Genomic DNA, 17,826 nt, shown 5'->3' on the forward strand with positions numbered 1-17,826 from the left:
AGTAAACAAAAAATCATACTGCAACACTGACAGTGATGTAGCGTTTTCTAGAATAGTGTTTGCACGAAACCCTATCAAACGTTTGAGATAGAAGCTGTTCTCTAGAGTATCTAATGTTGTCCCCCTATGCATACGTCACCCCATAGACTAAACCTGTTTACTTCCCCCTAGATCTTTATTAGAACATGTCAATAAACTAAATCCCAAAGCTAAACTCAGTTCCTCTCTCACAAGTATAGGTTCTGAGTGAGTAAATAAGATTCAGTGATCTTTGAGTCCATTTTTCTTGAACATATAGCTGCTGTTCAGTTTCATGTCTTCCCCAGCAGGGGACACACCAAGTCTTGAGTTTCAGTGCAGAAGCATCAGATGACCCAATCTATAATTATGCTGATTGGTGCAGTGGAAAAACTGTAAATACGGATAAGGAAGATGTGACTGCAGATTAACGAACAAAAGGTGTTTACGTCATCAATTACTAATCACTAATATAACCTCAAATTATCTAAAAAAAACAGATAAACGTTTTCCACAAAATTCAAGTAAGACCATGTCTTTTTAATCACTTTTATTTTAAAACTGCATTTGAGATGCTTTACCGGGATCTGCATGAGTATACATATATGTACTGCTAACTGGACAAACCAGTCTAAAGTAGCAGGAGCTATAAGCAAAAGCATTGTTTACATCAATCACTTTGTCTTAAACTGTCCAAACAAGCAGAAAGGTCATTCGGCATCAGTCACAATGCAGATGTTATTATTTATTTTTTAAATCAGCTTGGAGAGAGTATGCTTCAGTCAGTGGAAACATGTTGACATTAAACGGATATAAAACCCTTGAGGTTCTTGAGCTTCTCTGTGAATCTTGCCTTACATCAGACTCTCTTAGTTTCAGTCCAGTGGTCAGCTCAGGCTCAGTGGTTCATCCTGTGTTCAGCAGGAGTGTGATTGTCCAATTTCATTTCCCCGGTTAGTAGAGAAGCAGTCTTTACAGCATACCCCAACACAGAAACGATATATACTTTGTACTGTATATAAAATAAATACAAATCTCTCACTAAACCGTCAGCTGTGGTTCCTCTACTGTTGTGAGTTTCAGGTGTACATTTGTAATGTTTCTTGTGAGGATGTGCAATGAGCTCAACACTTATGCGGCATCTCCCTCTGATCTGACTGATATTTGTCATTTTCTTCTGTCTTTTGGTATATGATAACAGTCTTGGGAACCTTTATGTCCACATAGAGGGTATTGCGGTGATTTCCTGCCTCCCCGCCAGGCTCGGTGTCCCAACCCTGCCCTGCTAGCAGCAGTAGGAGAGCAAGGAGCAGCAGTGTGACCGCCGTGGAGGTCAGCTGGGGGTTCAGCTGCAGTCTAGGCTGAGGCTCTGGGACTTCCTTTGTCCTGAACGAGATGCACTGAGGCTTTCTGCTCTCGCTTGATCTCTGACTTGCCTGCTTGGTGCTCTCGCTAATCCCCAAATGCAGACACACTCGGTAAAATGTCTCCGCCTGCAGGTGAGTCAGGTTGAAGCTTTGCGTGCCAGCGAGGACGCGTGTGGTGTATGTTGGCGAGTGGGAGCTTGAGTACACGGCCTGCCAGGATAAACGGGTGGAGGGGAGGTTTTGTCCACTCTGCCAGGACAAGATAGCGTAGTGTTCTCCAACTTCTCTCAACTCCAACTTGACATCTGCTCTGATCGCTTGGAATTTCTTTAGTTTGGTCAGCATGCCCCTCCTTCTGTTTTTTCCTCTGTTGTGAACACCCACAGTAACACTGCGTGTATCCGCTCCCAGGGCATTCTCAGCCACGCAGGTATACAATCCTGCCTCTCTTGGGGAGATCTTGATGATCTCCAGAGTTCCTTCGGGGAGCAGCTGGTAGTGTCTGAAAAGTTGGCAGGCAGCTTCCTCTTGAACCTGGACACTGGAGGCAGATGAGTGGTGAAGTCCATGAGAAGTTGTGTTGTTGCAGTGAATTGTGGACGGTAAAGCTTTGGAGAGAGGGTTTGGTGAAGGTCCAAGTTTCAGGCCAGAGGGGGTCACCCAGTAGAGTTGAGGCTCCGGCTCTGCAAGTGCTCGACAGTGCAAAACCAGTTTCCCCCCTTCTTGGACCCCTGCATAGGAAGGGAGGGAAGCAGCAGGAATTGTGGGCAAACAAACGGCGGACATTTCTCCAGAAGACACTTCACGCACTCTGCGGCCTCTCAGTTCTGGAGGATCGGAGCACAGGGTTGCCTGAGGCTGGATGAAACGCACCGTGCGGGCTGTTGGTGTGTTTGTTTCCTTCTCAAGGTGAGGATGAGCGGTGTCTCTGGCAGCCCAGTGAAACAGGCAGTCACATCGCAGTGGGTTGGTGTGTAGGCTGACCTCCTGAAGGCCTGGCAGGGAGAGGATGATGTTCTGGTGCAGAGCACTCAGGGAGTTGGAGTTGAGCATTAGGCTCTCCAGCCTGCTCAGCCCGACAAAAGCCTGAGGATGGATATATGACAATCGACGGTTGCTGGTCATTTCGAGCTTAGTGAGCTCTGGGAGGTTCTCCAGGGCGGCTTTCTCAATCGACACCAGCTCCTCCATATTATTGAGACCGAGCTCCTTCAGGTGGACCATACCTTTAAAGTCTCCTGTCTCGATTAGTTTGATGTGATTCTTGTTGAGGTCGAGAAACTTCAGTCCTGGTACCCTCTTCAGGGCTTGTCTTGGGATTTTAGTGAGTAGGTTGTCATAGAAGGAGAGGCTTTCTAGACCCTCGAGCCCTTCGAGAGCTTCCTCAGCCAACCCTTTCAGACCCATACTCCCAAGGACGAGGCTCCTGAGGGATTTCAGAGCTGTAAAGCCCCTTTCAGGCAGGGCTTCCACAGGATTACCTCCAAGCATGAGAACCTCCAAGCAAGGCAAAGCCCTGAACCATAAAGGATCCACGGTAGTGAGTCTGTTGTTGTTGATGTGAAGGCGAAGGAGAGAGTCGAGACCAGAAAAGGCTCCAGATGCTATTGAGTGTAAGTTATTATGGCTGAGGAAGAGTTCCTGCAGAGCTGTCAGTGAGGAGAAAGAGGCTTCTGGAAGGTGACTGAGATGGTTTTCTTCCAGGTGTAAGGACAGCAGAGAAGGCAGGGACGCACTCTGAGTTACCATTCTGACACGGCTGAAGAGGTTCTGGGAAAGGTCCAGGTCGGTGAGGTTGGGGAGCCCCTGCAGAACTGCAGTGTCCAGCACTGACAGCAGGTTGCTCTGCAGGCGCAGCGTGTGTGTGTTTGGTGGTATGGGCAATGGGAGCTTGGTCAGCAGCAGGTTGTTGCAGTCCATGGTGGGAGCTTCATGGTAGACGGAGTCCGGGGAGAACCACGGCTTGATCTGACACACACACCTCACCGGGCAGGAAACATGCCATGGCAGTGCAGGAGGCAGTGAGCCCACTACAACGAGCAAACACACACCACTAAACACACACAAGAGACAATGTGATTGGAAAAGCACTAAAGCCGGCCTCATAATCCTCGCAGATCTCAGGAGCCGACTCAGACAAGGTGAGGAAGTCTTTGTTACGGAGAAGAGCGACAAATCATTTGGACGAGTGATGTGAGAGCTAATTGTAGCTGGAGAGCAAATGGTTCACTGTCATCGCTCATAACAAGAAAGACAAGCTTCTCTGGAATGTTAAATATCTGAAAATTATCTTCTGATGTTGGAAACCTCTAAACAAAGTCTCATTTTGGCTTTAATTGTAGCAGGAAGTGCACAGCAGCTGGACGACAGCCTCTGATGCCACAGCGTCTGTCTCAAGAGCTGACCAAAGGTGGACGGCTCAGTTCTGGATCATTGCTGTCAGAAACACAAGAGCAGAAAAACAGAGATTCAAAAACAGACCAAAGGAATCAGCTCACAAAACGAAATGCACCACTTCCTCAAAAACCCGTGTTTGCACATCAGTTCACATTTGGATTTCAGTATTATTGTAACAAGGTCACAGGAGTTAGTTTGAAGGGTGTTTTATGCAGTCATGAAAGCTCAAATTCTCTTCAGTCAAGAACAATAAAGGAGAGCAGAAGAGGAGAAAACAGTCAAGAACGGATAGAAAAATCTGAAATAGAACGCAGAAAGGAGCATTTATTGTGTGTAAAAAAACATTTCACTGTAAGAGTCCATCTATACACAGGCAGCATGTCAATGACAGCAATCACAGAGACACCAAAGCGATTCTGGGATGATTCTGGTAGAAAAAGGCAGAGGAAGATCATGTTCTGTTGTAGTCTTTAGTGTAAATTTCAGCCAGGAGTGCGGGAGTGATGAAACCACGTAGCAAGTATGTTAATATTTCATGTGAGTACTTCACATTCTGTGTTAGTCAGAGCATCGCCTCCCACAAACGTTATTCATTATGTAACGTTTTAAAAAAGACCCCAAGGATCTTTTATATTATCGGTCTTCTGTGTTTCAGACTTTAGTGGGAACGACGGTGTGAATAGCACACACACACACACACACACACACACACACACACACACACACACACACACACACACACACACACACACACACACACACACACACACACACACACACTCAAACCGGTGTTGTATCAGCAATGGAGGAGATTTAAATTAAAAGTGCTAAAATTCAAATTAAAATAATCCCACCACTGCTTTATAGACAGTTTGGCAGTAATCAGAGCATCTCAGTAATAGACTGACTGTGAAAGGATTCTCCCCGCAGTGGAAAAATAACATCATGCACTTTTCTCAACCTGTTATTATTTTAATAAAAAATCAAGAATTTCTTTTTAATAAGCTCAAAACTCCAGTTTTTATAGTGTTTTTACTCCAACAGAACTCTAATATTGTGTATTTTTAGACATCCTGTTGCAGTGGTGTCTCTAATGTTGAGCAAAAACAATGAATAAACACTGCATTTATATAAATATGCATCACTTAAATGAAAGAAAGTATTTTTTATAATTCATGTTAGCCAAAAGTTACAAAAAGTGACAAGAAAACCATGAATTAACTGCAAAAAGGTAAGGTGACATCAGTGATTTCTCTCAAGCTGTGAGCAGAATTATGCTAAAATAAAAAGAAGCGGGCTGAAATTCATGACATGTAGAAAAGAGAGCAAAGTTAAATGACTATTTTCTATGAAAATCCAGCATTTAATTAATTTAAACAGAAGTAAATGTCTGACCTTGATGGAGCAGTGCTTGTTTAGTCACTCATAAAACTTCAAGTGTTTCTTTTGAAGTAAATTTTCATTCCTCTCACACAGATGTTTATGACAGCAATTAGCAAGAAAATCAGTTATATTTGAATGCTGGTGGCAGTTTTTGGTGCTTCGTATTTACTTGAATATTTCTCAGATCTCAGTGTTGAATTGGCTTTTATTATTGACAAAGGCAACTGGTTTGCAGGGAATAAACACAATTCAATCCCAGTATGAAGGACAACAGTTTCCAAGAGAACATGGACACATATTTAGTAAGTTGCATCTATTTTCATGTCGCCATACCGGGTGCATGTTTATGTCACCACGCCCCGAACCAGCAGAAGTGCACATGTGGGGGCTTCCTTAAACAGGAGTTCTGGCAGAACACTGGCTCGTTCCAGTGGGGATTAGCCGACGTTCTGGCTGATTTCTGTTTGACAGTATTTCCTGACAAAAGCCCTTTTGGGTTAAATGAAAATGTTTTCAATAAATGTTCCCCTTAGATAAAGACAGTGATCTCTCTTTCCCTACTGAAAACAATAGCATAGGCCACCACACCCTCTTACCAGCATTGGTTGTGTTTTGGTGCTCATTTAGCTGCTAGCCCAGCATGCTGGTCCAGGATTAGATGCTTGTCTAGCATGCTGGTCCAGCTTCCAATCCCCAGAATTCCATGCTTGACCAGCAATGCACACTAGACCAGCATACTGTGCCATGCCGTTCGAAGGAAATAAAACATTTTTTCCATGCCTAAATGTCATGCCCCAGAGCGTGGATTTCCGTCTTGGTTGTCTAGGTTACCCATGGCATTGAATATTCATAATGTACTTTACATTGCCCATTTATGGTATAAAACGGGTGTGATGGAGGTGGGATGTGATCCAGAAACACCTCAGCTCATTTCTAGGACAGGTGTGATTTATAAACCAGAAACTGAGTGGAGCCGTCATAAGCAGTGTTTAATAAGTTAGAAAATTTGTTTAACAATTTTTTTTTTTTGCTTAGCTTAAATAGGGTTTTAGTAAGGATTATAAGCAACATTTTATAAATGAGGACCCTGGACTGTAAACACTAACAGCCACTCTCTCTGTGTAGCTAGCATAAAGTATCTAGTCTGTACTTTAAATTATACCTAGAAACCAAAAATGCGTTTTTGTCTGCAAGAGTAACAGGATCCCTCTCCATTCTTCACAAGAGTTTAATCAGCAGAAATGGATGGATTTTATCTCCAGGAGCTCTCAAAACGGAGCTAGAATCTGACCGTGATTTAACTGAATTCTTGTTGAACCCCCACTACCAAGGTAGATTTTTAGATGGGTTTCTAGTTCAAATCAGCCACCAGGAAATGACTCGCAGCTTCTCATAGAAAGTTCACCTTTTGCATTTTGCGTCTTGAAAAAGGTGCTTTGCTAGGGGTCATATCATGAAATGGGTGTAATTCACATGAGTGGAGGCATGATTTCATGGTGTCTTATTTCCAGATTGACATAATCGCCTCTGTCAGTGCGTCTCAGGGCAGCTGTGGCTACTTTGTAGCTCATTTTCATCAGTGTGTGAATATGTGTGTGAATGGATGAATGATACACTGTAGTGTAAAGCCCTTTGGAGTCTTCTGACTCTGAAAGGTGCTATACAAGTGTGGGTAATTTATCAAGATGTTAAAGTTAAAAGTTAATGTCCCATTAGTTGTCACACACACAGGTGTGTGTGCGAAATTTGTTCTCCGCTTTTGACCCATCCCCTGGGGGAGCGGTGAGCTGCAGACACAGCCGCGCTCGGGAACTATTTGGTGGTTTAACCCCCCAATCCATCCCCTTAATGCTGAGTGTCAAGCAGGGAGGCATTGGGTCCCATTTTTTTCAAAGTCTTTGGTCTGACCTGACCAGGAATCGAACCCCTGATCTCCCAGTCTCAGGGCGGACACTCTACCACTAGGCCACAAGAGAATAATATATATTTAGGAACAAATGAGATTTCAATCAAGCCAACTGTAATATTTTATAACATTTTGTCCCTGTTGTTGTTTTGGAAGGTGTTAAATAACATGACACGGGCCCTTTAACAAAATCATGATAATTTGACTTGAAAGGTTAGAGACACAAATGTTACAATAATACACCTTAAATACTAAAGTTCTATCATTATTAATTATCATTCAAAAATAATAATAATGTTATGCTACAGGGCAGATTGATGTTTTTAAATTAAGTCCTATGAAAGATCATAGAAGAGGCGTAACACCATGGAAACACCATGGAAACAAATCTTCCAGGCTTAATTGCTCCTATTATTTATTGTTAGGATTTGCTTTGCTTGATGTCATCTGTCAGGCTGAACAACTCAGCTGGTTGAGCTGGGACCAGAAGTTATGGATCAATGTCTTATTTGATCCAGATTCATGTTGTGCCTGTTGCCGTCCAAACCTTTAGACATTTACCCACCGCCATAACGAAGCCGCCTCTGCCTGGACTCCCTGTAAATAGGGTGCATGTACCCCACAGGGGGAAAATATATATTTATTCTGCGTCATCCTTCCCAAATATACAGTTAATTCAAAAATCTGTAGGAGCTGAGGAAATAATCTGTGTTCTTTTATTTCTGATAATGAAATAGGATTCAAATGATTAGACGTTAAATCTTATTATTTCTGAAACAACAAAAGAGCTTTTCTGCATTAAACTCTGATCTGTTCTGTGTCTCTAAAAGAGTCAAAGCATGTTCAGGAAGTTGTAATGAAATCATTTTCTAACATGTTCTGACATTTGCACAGCTTTTTAAGTATTCTGTCATCTTCGCCGTTTCTGACTGACAGGATTTAATGTAAAACCTTCCAAGCTTTGAAGTCAGGTTTTGGTTTTAGAGTGAGGGGATCATGCAGAGAAATGCTCCTGGGTTATGATCCAGGTGCAGCATCCTTCACAGATTTTATTTTTTAATTACTGACATGCATTAAAACACAGTTTAGCCTGAAAACGTTTATTCTGGCTTCTTTTTAACAGCCAGTCAGTTTAACGTGTGAACAGGAACACTTTCCCCTCCTGGGACTTGTCATATCTCATTCGTCCGCTTTAATCTCCACTCCCTCATCTTTCCACATCCAACCTGCTCAATAATGGATTCATCATTTCATTTTGATGTTCTCCACTTTAAACGTTTGCCTTCAAACGCTCGCAGCGTTTACGGCCATGTCAGAAAAGCAGAGTTGTGTACGGATGTGCGCCAGTAGAGTGTCTCCTTGCATTTTGAATTGCCCACAAAACGGGAGTTGAATTGGTCTGCATGAATCAGTGGCTGCAATCTGAACACTCTACAGTCTTTAGATTAATTGAGAATGTTTTCGCTCTTGGTGGCCATTAGAACTCCGCTGACGCCTCTGAGTCAGATTTCTGTGAAAGTTTTTTTTAAAAAGTCTCACAAATGATCCACAGCAGGATTCTCAGAAGGGGGAGTAATAAAAAGGATCCTTAGTAAATGTAAATAATTGCCGGCTGTTTTTTAACGAACTGCTTACGTAAAGCCAGATGAATGCTGATAGAAATGTTAGAGAATTAGATGGATCATTTTGTGATTTCTTAGTGCTAAACTCAATCGACCAGTCCATCCATTTTGAGGAGATTCCAGATCTTTTCTCTCCACTGCAGTCGAGACAACTCTCTGCAACATTAGATTATTCTACTTGGATATTCTTGAAATAAAGGCGAAGGTTATGCAACATATCCTCCTCCTCTTTTCTTTTTTATTTATCTTTTCTTTTACTTGTAAAATCAGCCTCAGTTAAATTAGCTGTGAAAAAAAACACAAAAACAAATAAACATTTTTTTTAACCAAGTTAACAGTTAACTCTTACCTGCAAATGTCAGTTTGAACAAAAGCATAACTTTATTGACATTCCGGTGGACAAATGTAACACAACACTATGTTTCAGTAAAAGTCCATTTATGACACAGCTTCAGAGATGAGTTGATAAAAATGGAAAAGTCAGACTTTGAATTTTATGTTTCTGCAGTTCTTTATGAACCACACTCAAAAAAAGTGAAGTTTTAAATTTGTGGTTTTAAACTTGAGGACTGAGAGCCTTTAAACGCCTCTCCACTCACCTATCCCACCAGATATAGGCAAATCTGATATGTCTTAACCTCGATGTTCTCAAGATCGTCAAGCTCTTCCCAGACCTTTTGCCTCAGCTTCTCCTCAGTTTTTGCAGCTTCTTAGTAGAAATATGGATTAACCAATACATCTAGACTTTACCTGTCCCATTAGCATTGTCTCTAACAAAACCAATATGAGGTCCACATCACTGCAGGCACTGCGCCAATCCACCTCTACATCCACCCTCCTTCAGTTCAGCATGAGACTCAGATGATTAAACTCCCTGATGTGAGGCAACAAGTCACCAGCCTAAAACGAATAATCTACTGATGTTTACAAGTCACAGCCACATATTCAGATGGGCAAGTCAATTGAAAACAATTAATGCATGCGATGGATTTTTTTTGCAACATCTCACTTATGCATCTATTTTGACTGATTTATTTTGTATATGAGGCAAAAAAAAGAAAGAAAAAAGCAAAATGCACAAATGATTTTCAAAAACTCACTAATTGAAATTCACAAGGTTTTAGAGGAAGAAGAAGCTAAACAACCTTGAAATCAAATGTTAATCATTCCCTTTAAGGGCACAATTCTGACCTTTTCACACTCAGTTCTTCATCATGCTCAGTAAAAACTAATTAGATTACAGTATATAGTGATTTTTGTTCTCTGCAAAGAAGTTATGAAGAATACAATCCAAACTGTAGAAAACCAAACTGTTGATGTAGAAGAATATGAGGATTGAAAGTAACAAAGACTGATTTCACAAGTCAAACTATTCCATCATTTCTCCATGATGATATTTGTGATGAAAAAAGACCTCCAAATAACGCTGAGACAGAAAACTACAGAAGGAAAAGAAACATGTATGGATTTCCCCGTGCTGTGAACGGGTCGTGAAACTACGACACAGCAAATGTGAGCAGCAACACAAGAAAGAGGGATGCTACGACGGAGATAAAGGTGCTGGATGCAGATTTAAAAAAACAGAGACGCGATGCAGATTTAAAAAAACAGAGACGCATTGCTCTGCATCCAAATGTGTTCTAGCACACACACACACACACACACACACACACACACACACACACACACACACACACACACACACACACACACACACACACACTGATACAGACATTTCTTTTCCTCTAGCAGCCCCCCCGAGCTTCTCCATTTCAGACACACACCTGCTCTCTCCACCTTTGAGTGGCTGCATCCTCTGCTGCATGTGTGCAAGTGACTTTACGTGTGTCTGTGAGTGCTGCAATGTCCTGCAAGCTCCTGTTATTTTATCAACATATTTCTAATATCTTACCGCAGCAAAGGCACTGGCTGCATCTCTCCCAGTCGTTTCTTCCTTCTCCATTTGCTTCTTCATTTCAGCTTCTTCACATTCCGGGTGTTTTTGTCCCGTCTTCCTCTCTTCTCCTTGTCAGTCCTTTGTTCATTTATCTCCTAAGATTCCTGAAATATTACTTTGCTGGCTCTCCCTCTTCGTCTCTGACCAGATGAGAAAATTGGCACAGACTTTCTCCCTCTATCCCTCCAGCTAAAGAGGAGATGAGGTGTGTTCTGCAGCAGCGCCTCTCATCTCTCCTTCACTCTCTCTATCGCCTGCCTGACTCTCATCCCTTTTTTCTTTTCCAATTTCACAAGCAAATAGAAAGCCTCTTATGTATATATATATATATATATATATATATATATATATATATATATATATATATATATATGTAGGGGTGGGACTAGATAGAAAATGTCTAATTAATTAAATGAATTGTAATTAAATAATATTGATTAATCACATTTTGATCGTTAGACAATTTTCGCCCAAGAAATTTTCATAATCAAAATTAATGTTAATGAGGCACTCACTGGTGGGCCAATCATAGTGCTCTATCGGTTTTGTGGGCCAATCAGGGTCATCTATTTGTCTGGAGGGCGGAATGATACGATGGTGTAGAACAAGTGGGCGACAGCTCATCTGAAACAGCTTTTACATCAATTTTGGACTTTTTGGACTTGGACTTTATTAGAATCAGCAGCAGATAGATTTATGTAAATCCTTTATTTAGAAAAATGATGTATTTTTACCTTCTTCAAGCAGACTGCCTTGTTAACCGATATCCGTTGCAGTGAGTATTTCACCTTGTTATTATCCAGTAGCATGCGGAGAAAGTTTGAAACACAAACTATCTCACACAATCAGTCATTCACCCATTCACATGCATACTCACACCCTGGTGGTGATGAGCTACATTGTAGCCACAGCTGCCCTGGGGCGCACTGACAGAGGCGAGGCTGCCAAGCTCTGGTGCCACTGGTCCCTCCAACCATCACCATCAGGCAAGGGGGGTTAAGTGTCTTGCCCAAGGACACAATGACAGCGACAAACTAAGCGGGGCTCAAACCTGCAACCTTCCAATCACGGGGTGAGCACTTAACTCCTGTGCCACTGGCTTCCTGACCTCCACTTCCATCCTAATCACCCCTAACTCCTCCATCTCAGACCCAAAGTTGCCCCGAACTCCACCAACCAGCCTACATCACCCTCATCATTTCCCTCAGACCAGACCAACTCCAGGACTCCTCTACCCACAACACCTGTCTTCCTGCCCAGGTCATCAGCCCAAGACTATATCAGGAAGTGCTGACTTTCATTCGAGGCTCAATCATTGTTCCAGCTGAACTCGTTCCAACCGATTCACTAGAACTTTGTTCAGAGCTTTCCAGTCCAGTCAGTCAGTTTACCATGGATGGTTTCAGCAATTATACGCCTAAAATAAGCCTTTTCAAATGGTCCCTGACAGTGATGTCACAAATGCACAATTACACAGAACTTCCCCTCACCTGTTGACACTGGAGGTGGAGTAGCTCTACTCCAAGCCCTTTAGAAGGGTGGGCATGGTCTGCGACAGCTTGTTTTCTTAAAGTGACAGGGCCCTGGAACAGCTCATTCTGGAACATACTAAAAACGTCAAGAATAAAACGTCCGAAATCATTTTACGTGAGAGGGATTTTGTGTGAAGAACTTTGTAAAAACGTTTGATATAAATGATAGACCTATTATAATTTGAAAAAAGTTGACATGTCCGCATTGAGATCATTGTCAATTTCTCATTACACGATTAGTTACACAAACACTTTTTCAAAAAGTCTCCCTTTATTAACGTTACTTAGTGCATTATTAAGCATTCATAGACAAAGGATCTCTTTATTAATTCAAGTTTTCAATTCAATTCAATTTTATTTATATAGCGCCAAATCACGACAAGAGTCGTCTCAAGGCACTTCACATAATAAACATTCCAATACAGATCAGTTCGTTAAGCCAATCAGCAAAAAGTTTCCTATATAAGGAAGCCAGCAAATTGCATCAAGTCTTTACAGCAATCCTCATACTAAGCAAGCATTTAGCGACAGTGGAGAGGAAAACTCCCTTTTAACAGGAAGAAACCTCCAGAGGATCCTGGCTCAGTATAAGCAGCCTTCCACCACGACTCACTGGGGATTATTGACATGTTTATGTTTATTCATTTGGCAGACGCTTTTATCCAAAGCGACTTACAATTTATAACCTATAGGGCATGTTGTGATCTGTGGGGGAAACCGGAGTACCCGGAGGAAACCCACGCATGCATGGGGAGAACATACAACTCCACGCAGAAAGGCCGCAGCCGAGTTTCGAACCTGCAACCTTCTTGCCGCGAGGCAACAGTGCTAACCACTGCGCCACCATGCAACCCTTAACATTCCCAATATTGTTAAGTGTCCTTAAGGTCAGGACAAAGGCCGGGGAGTGAATAACAAGGCTGTGCAACTTATTTTCCTTGGACTAGGAGCCCTGGTAACTTTGACCTGTCTTCTAGATTACAATAGGTAAAATACCGTAGTATTCGTTTAATCACGGGGAGAGATACTTCAAAATGGCTAGAAAATCCCTTTAAGTAAAATTTGTGCATATAACAAGGTTGTCATTCATTTGTAAACAAACCTTCGAAGTACTAAATGCCGTGAAGTTGCTTGTTAAATTTTTCTGTTGTTTCTACGATCTTTTTTCCTGGTTTTTCAACATCGACAGCTGAATGCAACTATTGGTAATTTATGTGTGACAGTAACTTAATATGACTGCAAACACTCTGAGCAGCTCTCAGACGTCCTGTAGCAGGTTTATATATCAGTAACAGTGCAATAATGCTGTGAGGAATAACTCAAGTCATCACTTGGGGTTTATGTTGCAAATGAAGAAGGCAGTAGAGGAAAATGCCCTTCACTGTCTCCGATGTACCGGCCCTGAGACGTGATCAACAGCATGCATGCAGAGCAGTGCCTGAACGCCCCCCATGAAAATTAAAACTCCACAGTGCCGATACAGTAAGTGGAGGAAAATCAGAGCAGGTGGGACATGAAACGAGGGAGGTTTCTGAACTGTGCAGCTGCAGTTACATCAGTAAAATGCATCTGAGTGCTGAGAAAAAATGCGAGTAGAAACCTAAATGTGATTAATGGAGTGAATCAATGACGAGTGAGGAAGCACAGTCGGCATGGCTGAAATGTGTTTTATATGAGTTCTTAAATCACACAGGAACATATTTTAGGTTAATGGTGACTCAATCCAAATGGAATGTAAAATGTGTCGTGGTCTTTATGGACTGGTGTGAGCACCACCTTCGCTAGAACACCAGTGAGACAAAGGGAATGGTGACTGACTTCCAGAGAAACACTCCTCACTCACCAGTAAACATCCAGGGTGTAGATATTGAGGTGGTGAATACCTCTAAGTACCTGGGTGTTCACCTCAACAGTAAACTGAACTGGTCCCACAACACAGATGCTCTGTATAAGAAGGACCAAAGCCATCTCCACCTCCTGAGGAGTCTGAGGTCCTTCGGAGTTAATTCCCACCTGCTAAAATCCTTTTATCATTCTGTTGGCTCCGTTATCAACTCTGCTGTGGTCTGTTGGGGTGCAGGCAGCTCTGACCGAGACAGAAGGACAAGCTAGTTAACAAAGCTAGCTCGGTTCTGGGTTGCCCACTGGATTCTGTTCAGGAGACGTGTGAAAGAAGCATGGTGTTATGGATGACCTCCATCTTAAAAAGCCCCTTTCACCCACTGCATCCCACTGTGGAGACCATGGACAGCTCCTTCAGAGGCAGACTGAGACAACCCAGATTTCAAACAGAACACCACCATGTGTCATTCATCCCCTCTGCAGTAAGCTGTACTGGCATTATCCTGTTACTCAATAACAGTAGTGCAATCTTCAGTATACTGTATGTTTAATACTTGTGCAATAATAAATGTACATAGTATGTCTGTGTCCCTTACATTATGCTGCATAGCTCTGGAACCCAAGTTTTTCTTTTTATTTATTTATTTTTTTGTGTGGTTTTTGTGGTTGAAGGTTACAATACTAGATTGCTGTCTTTGTGTAGATACATTTACCTTAGTCATTTTTTTCTTCATATTATTCTCTAAGTGTTTGTGCTGCACCACAAGTGAATTTCCTCACTGTGAGATCAATGAAGTCTATTCTGTTCTTTTACTCATGATGTGACCTCAAGAGAAGACTTCAAAGACATTAAGCGACACAATCATCTGGTGATCATAAATATAAAGACAATTGTGGCGTTTGACATTTCATGTTACATTTTTAGGAAATGTTATGAATATGAGTTAATTCTAATGGGAAATTTCTTTTTGACTTTGACTATTGACTGCTGCAAATAGTGATTAGGTGTGTCCAATTGTGCAGAAGTCACATCATAACCTGCAAAGTATAACTGGAAACAGACTCAAGTTGTGGAGCTAAAAGTTCTCGCTGCTCACCTGCACAAAATCATCTTTTGTCAACCTTCGTTTAAAAATATATGAGTAAAAAAACAGTTAACGCCTAGCAAAGATGATTCTAGGTGCATTTTCCCCTTTTAGTCAAGAAAACATCCCAAATAATTTACATGGAAGGAGTGGGACTGATAACATATAATACATTCAGCTAATGGGAGCTTATTCTGTTTTGACTTCAACATTCAACTTACCGGTATGTTGCGAGTTAAAATACATTAGCCTGGCAAGCCATCCTATATATGTAAATATATAGTCTGACCACGACCCATAGACAGAGCTCATCATGGGGCGAAATCTGTTGTTGACTCTTAAAATATCTCCACATGCTAAGACAGTGCTAGGACCAATCAGAGCAATGAACACATAACATATTCATCACTATGGAGATCAGTTAATGAGGCAGTCTGCCATACACCATCCATGAAGGAGGAACAAACATCCTTTTTTAAAGTAAATGACTACAGTAGCTCTATCTGGTCATGAGTCAAAGAAAAGCTACTAGTTAAATCATCTAAAGTTAATAGCAAACCTGTTTCAAACCAACGCTGTTCTTAAGCTGACGCCATCTTTGTTGCTTTTCTTCATCGCAGCTTTAGACAGAGTTCTCTCAGATTGGTAAGACACAAAACTAGTCAGGCTGTTGGGGCTACAATGGAGCACAACTAGATCGACCTGCAAAGCAAATCTTTTTGTTAACGCTTCAGCTGGTCTAGATTTCTAGGCAAATAATACACAAGAGTAAACATAAGAAGCATTTTGTGGAGTTTAGTGACCTCTAGAGGTGAATTAATAGAACACAACTAAATAAATACAAAATCATTCTGGTTTTGTTTGGTTACAATGTGTTAAAAAAACAGTAGTATTCTGCAATAAAATGTAAAAATATGAACATTCATACTTTTTGTGAATATGTACAAAAAATGAAGCCTAAATGTAACTAATCTCACGTGAGTAGTCAGTGTATGTATATTAATGATGATGATGATGAGGATGATGATGATGAGGATGAAGATGATGAAGAAAAAGGGTCGTTTAGTGCGGCTGCATGGATAAGAGCCAGCCTCCTGAGACTCTCCAATCATCCATGTCAGGTGTAACTAATGGATACATGTTGGTACGGGCTTGGTGCCAGCATGTGATTTAACATACGGGAACACAGTCATCTACCTGATAATGACTTCTTTTTTTTTTTGCCTTGTAAGCAACCAGAAACTCAACAGAAAACAGCAGAGAAATAATAGCCAGAATGTGAGTCAGTGCACTGCTGGCACAAAGCTTTGGTGGACACACCGCTGAGTTCACATAATCAAACAACGAGCAGCCCAGAACTCCTGCACACACGGTCTAATCATCAGTTCTGAATTTAGTCCAGGATTTGGAAAGTATCAAAAATCATCATCATCATCATCATCATCACTGCCACATACGCTGACCACACCTGTGAGTTACATTCATGCAACATTTTTTAATAGATTTTCATGAAAAAAGTAAAATTGAAAAGTACGAATGTTCCTATTTTTATCATTAAGGATACATGATAATACTCAGAGATGGATGAGAACAAACCTCTCTTTGAATCGGTGCAAACTGAAAACTGAGCTTTTCAGAAAAAAAAACAAAATAACCAATACTCTTATTTTCACATGCAAATACATTTTAATATGCATAAGTCTGGATAGCAGATTCCTGACAGAAATATCAGATTTTACTGCCAGACCTGTAGGGAAGTGATTTCAAGGAAGCCTGTCTGACAACATGCATTAGGCTAAAAGAACTCAAAAAGCCTAGTTCTTAAAGGTGTGGAATACTTGTTTAATCTATGCGTTTGCAGTGGTCTGGAGATATGAATGCCTTGTAAGTCATACTCTGGAGGGAAAAAGCCTAGAAGCACTTTTATCAGCACAGAGAATGTGTCTGGAGGAGAAAGTAGCTTCAGACGACAAGAATCTGAGTCTTATTTCCTGATATTAGGACAACTTTTTCATAAACTCGATGTAATTTGTCACTCAGCAATCCGTTTCATCACTGTGATCATCATTGTGATCTGTACTCACTCGTTAACTGGCCATCCCTTCCCGCAGGTTATTACATTGGTATCAGTTTATATACAAAACAATCATCGACTTTGCTCATTACTCATCACTTCCAACAACCAGCGCAATTTACGTTCCGGTAACTTAATCTCTATGGTTATTCCCAAAGCTCGCACCTCCTCTGGCCACTCCTCATTCCAGTTTGCTGCTCCCAACTATTGGAATGAACCACAAAAATCACTAAAGCTTACTACCTAAATTCCATTATCTGCCTTCAATAATTCAACGCAGTCAACATTTTCTGATCAATGTTCCTGCTTCTGAGTACTTAGAGGTTGTTTAAAGTCTGTTTTGATTGCTTGTACGTATTGTACGAGAACACTCCTTTGTCTTTATGTGTAAATGTTTTATCTTGGTTTGATCTTGTTTGTTTTTATCTTATCTGTTTTTCTTTGATGTAAAGCTAATTATGTGACTGTTGCTGCTGCCTCTTGGCCAGATCGTCGTTGTGAAAGCGAATGAGCTCTCAATCAACTCATCTAGTTAAATAAAGGTTAAATAAAATAAATAAATAATCTCTTCCTGGTTGGATAACAGCAATAGGACTTCTTGTGCTTTGCAAAGTTGATGTTTTAGCTCCACAAATAGCACAAA

At 41.3% G+C, this 17,826-nt stretch overlaps 1 protein-coding gene across 1 annotated transcript; it reads right to left on the reverse strand.

Annotated features, from left to right (window-relative positions):
* Positions 1–1,001: 1,001 nt before the first annotated feature.
* Positions 1,002–3,637, reverse strand: lrrn2 (leucine rich repeat neuronal 2). The gene has a single exon (XM_015975017.3). The coding sequence runs from the start codon at positions 3,489–3,491 to the stop codon at positions 1,143–1,145; it is 2,349 nt and encodes a 782-aa protein (XP_015830503.3). The 5' UTR covers positions 3,492–3,637; the 3' UTR covers positions 1,002–1,142.
* Positions 3,638–17,826: the final 14,189 nt, after the last annotated feature.

The sequence above is a fragment of the Nothobranchius furzeri genome, chromosome 3, assembly GCF_043380555.1.
Source record: "Nothobranchius furzeri strain GRZ-AD chromosome 3, NfurGRZ-RIMD1, whole genome shotgun sequence".
In the NCBI taxonomy this organism is placed as follows: domain Eukaryota; kingdom Metazoa; phylum Chordata; class Actinopteri; order Cyprinodontiformes; family Nothobranchiidae; genus Nothobranchius; species Nothobranchius furzeri.